We start from the raw sequence: 1183 nt of genomic DNA, 5'->3' as shown, positions 1-1183 counted from the left end.
CCCCCCCCCGGACTCCTGGGATGGCAGAAGAGGATCTTTCAAAGGATGTGGCTGTGACAGCACTGTGACAACGAGATGAGTTTAATGACGATGCCCCCATTTTCAACTGGCTCTCCTCTCTCTGATCAGAGGGGGGAGCGGCCATCTCGGTACGCCTGGCAGGAGCCACTGTGGCCTTCCTCACGCAGGACCGCGACCCCGTTCTGCGGTAGCTGCAGCCAAAGGCTCTGGGTGGGCGGAGGGACCTGGCCTCCAATCGCCTCTCGCAGATTTCCCTCCGCCGGCCCGCAGCGGCGTCTCGTGGATTCGCGCGCGGGCTCGGGCGGGCGGCGCGAGCCCGGGCATTGCGAGCCCCCGCGCGCCAGGGAGCGGCGCATGCGCGGGCGTCCCGCGAGCCCGCTGAGGCGATCCGAGCCGCGGCGGCGCCGGGAAGCCAGCGACGGAGCGGTGAGGGGACCGAACGGCGGCGCGGGGACGGTGGCGACGGACAGGTGGTGAGCCGTCGCCCGCGTCGCCAGGGGCTCTTCGGCCGCCCGTGGAGCCGCGCGGTCGGTCAGGACGTGGCATCCGGCGGTGGCGGTGGCATCCCGGACGGCCTGGGAGGGATGCGCCGCCTACTGCCCCGCGCCGCCTGACCGCCCCCGCCTTGCCTCGCGGTGCGCCACCGCCGGGCCCACGGCTGCCCCTGCGGCCGTCCCCTGCGCGCCGTCCCCCAGCCGCCGCGCCCGCGGGGCTGCGCCCGGCCGGGCCATGTGGACCCCCACGGAGGAGGAGAAATACGGCGTAGGTAGGTGAGGCTGGGGCCTGGCCGCGGCGGGGGGTTCGGGGGCACGTGCCCGAGTCCCGGGCCCCGCCTCGGTTGCTGCCGCGGCTCCTCCGCCCCTGCCCGCTGACTGTGCGGCCTCGGCGCGGGGCGGGTGCGGTACTAGCTCCGGGGATGGGCCCGGGGCTCTGGGTGCGGGAGGGCGGCAGGGGGCGCTGGCGGTGCGGCCTCAGCAGGTGCGGCGGGCGGGAGGGGCCCGCAAGGCCGGGGCATTTGCGGGAGGTTTGCGATGTGAGGCGCTGGACGGTTTACCCAGGAAGATGCGTCTTGAGAATCTGCTTTTTCCCAGCAGTCAGAAACCTCGGTTTTAATGGATTTCTGCACCAAAGTTGATGAGCCCGATGGTTGTTTGTTTTCCGA

At 72.1% G+C, this 1183-nt stretch overlaps 1 protein-coding gene across 6 annotated transcripts in view; it reads left to right on the top strand.

Annotated features, from left to right (window-relative positions):
• The first annotated feature begins 348 nt into the window (after positions 1-348).
• The window catches only part of Dock3 (dedicator of cytokinesis 3), a 299780-nt gene continuing 298945 nt past the window's right edge, over positions 349-1183 (top strand). For 4 of the 6 annotated variants that reach the window (XM_031343658.1, XM_031343657.1, XM_031343659.1 and 1 more), the window contains exon 1: positions 638-787. In XM_031343658.1, the coding sequence (XP_031199518.1) occupies positions 751-787 (37 nt within the window). In that variant the 5' untranslated portion in view covers positions 638-750. Of the gene's footprint in view, positions 792-1183 lie in introns of all 6 variants that reach the window. The other 2 variants (XM_031343655.1, XM_031343661.1) reach the window with 2 other exon arrangements.

The sequence above is a fragment of the Mastomys coucha genome, unplaced genomic scaffold, assembly GCF_008632895.1.
Source record: "Mastomys coucha isolate ucsf_1 unplaced genomic scaffold, UCSF_Mcou_1 pScaffold23, whole genome shotgun sequence".
Classification (NCBI taxonomy): domain Eukaryota; kingdom Metazoa; phylum Chordata; class Mammalia; order Rodentia; family Muridae; genus Mastomys; species Mastomys coucha.
The sequence above is the reverse complement of the archived record's forward strand: the minus strand, read 5'-3'. Positions and strand labels throughout refer to the sequence as shown.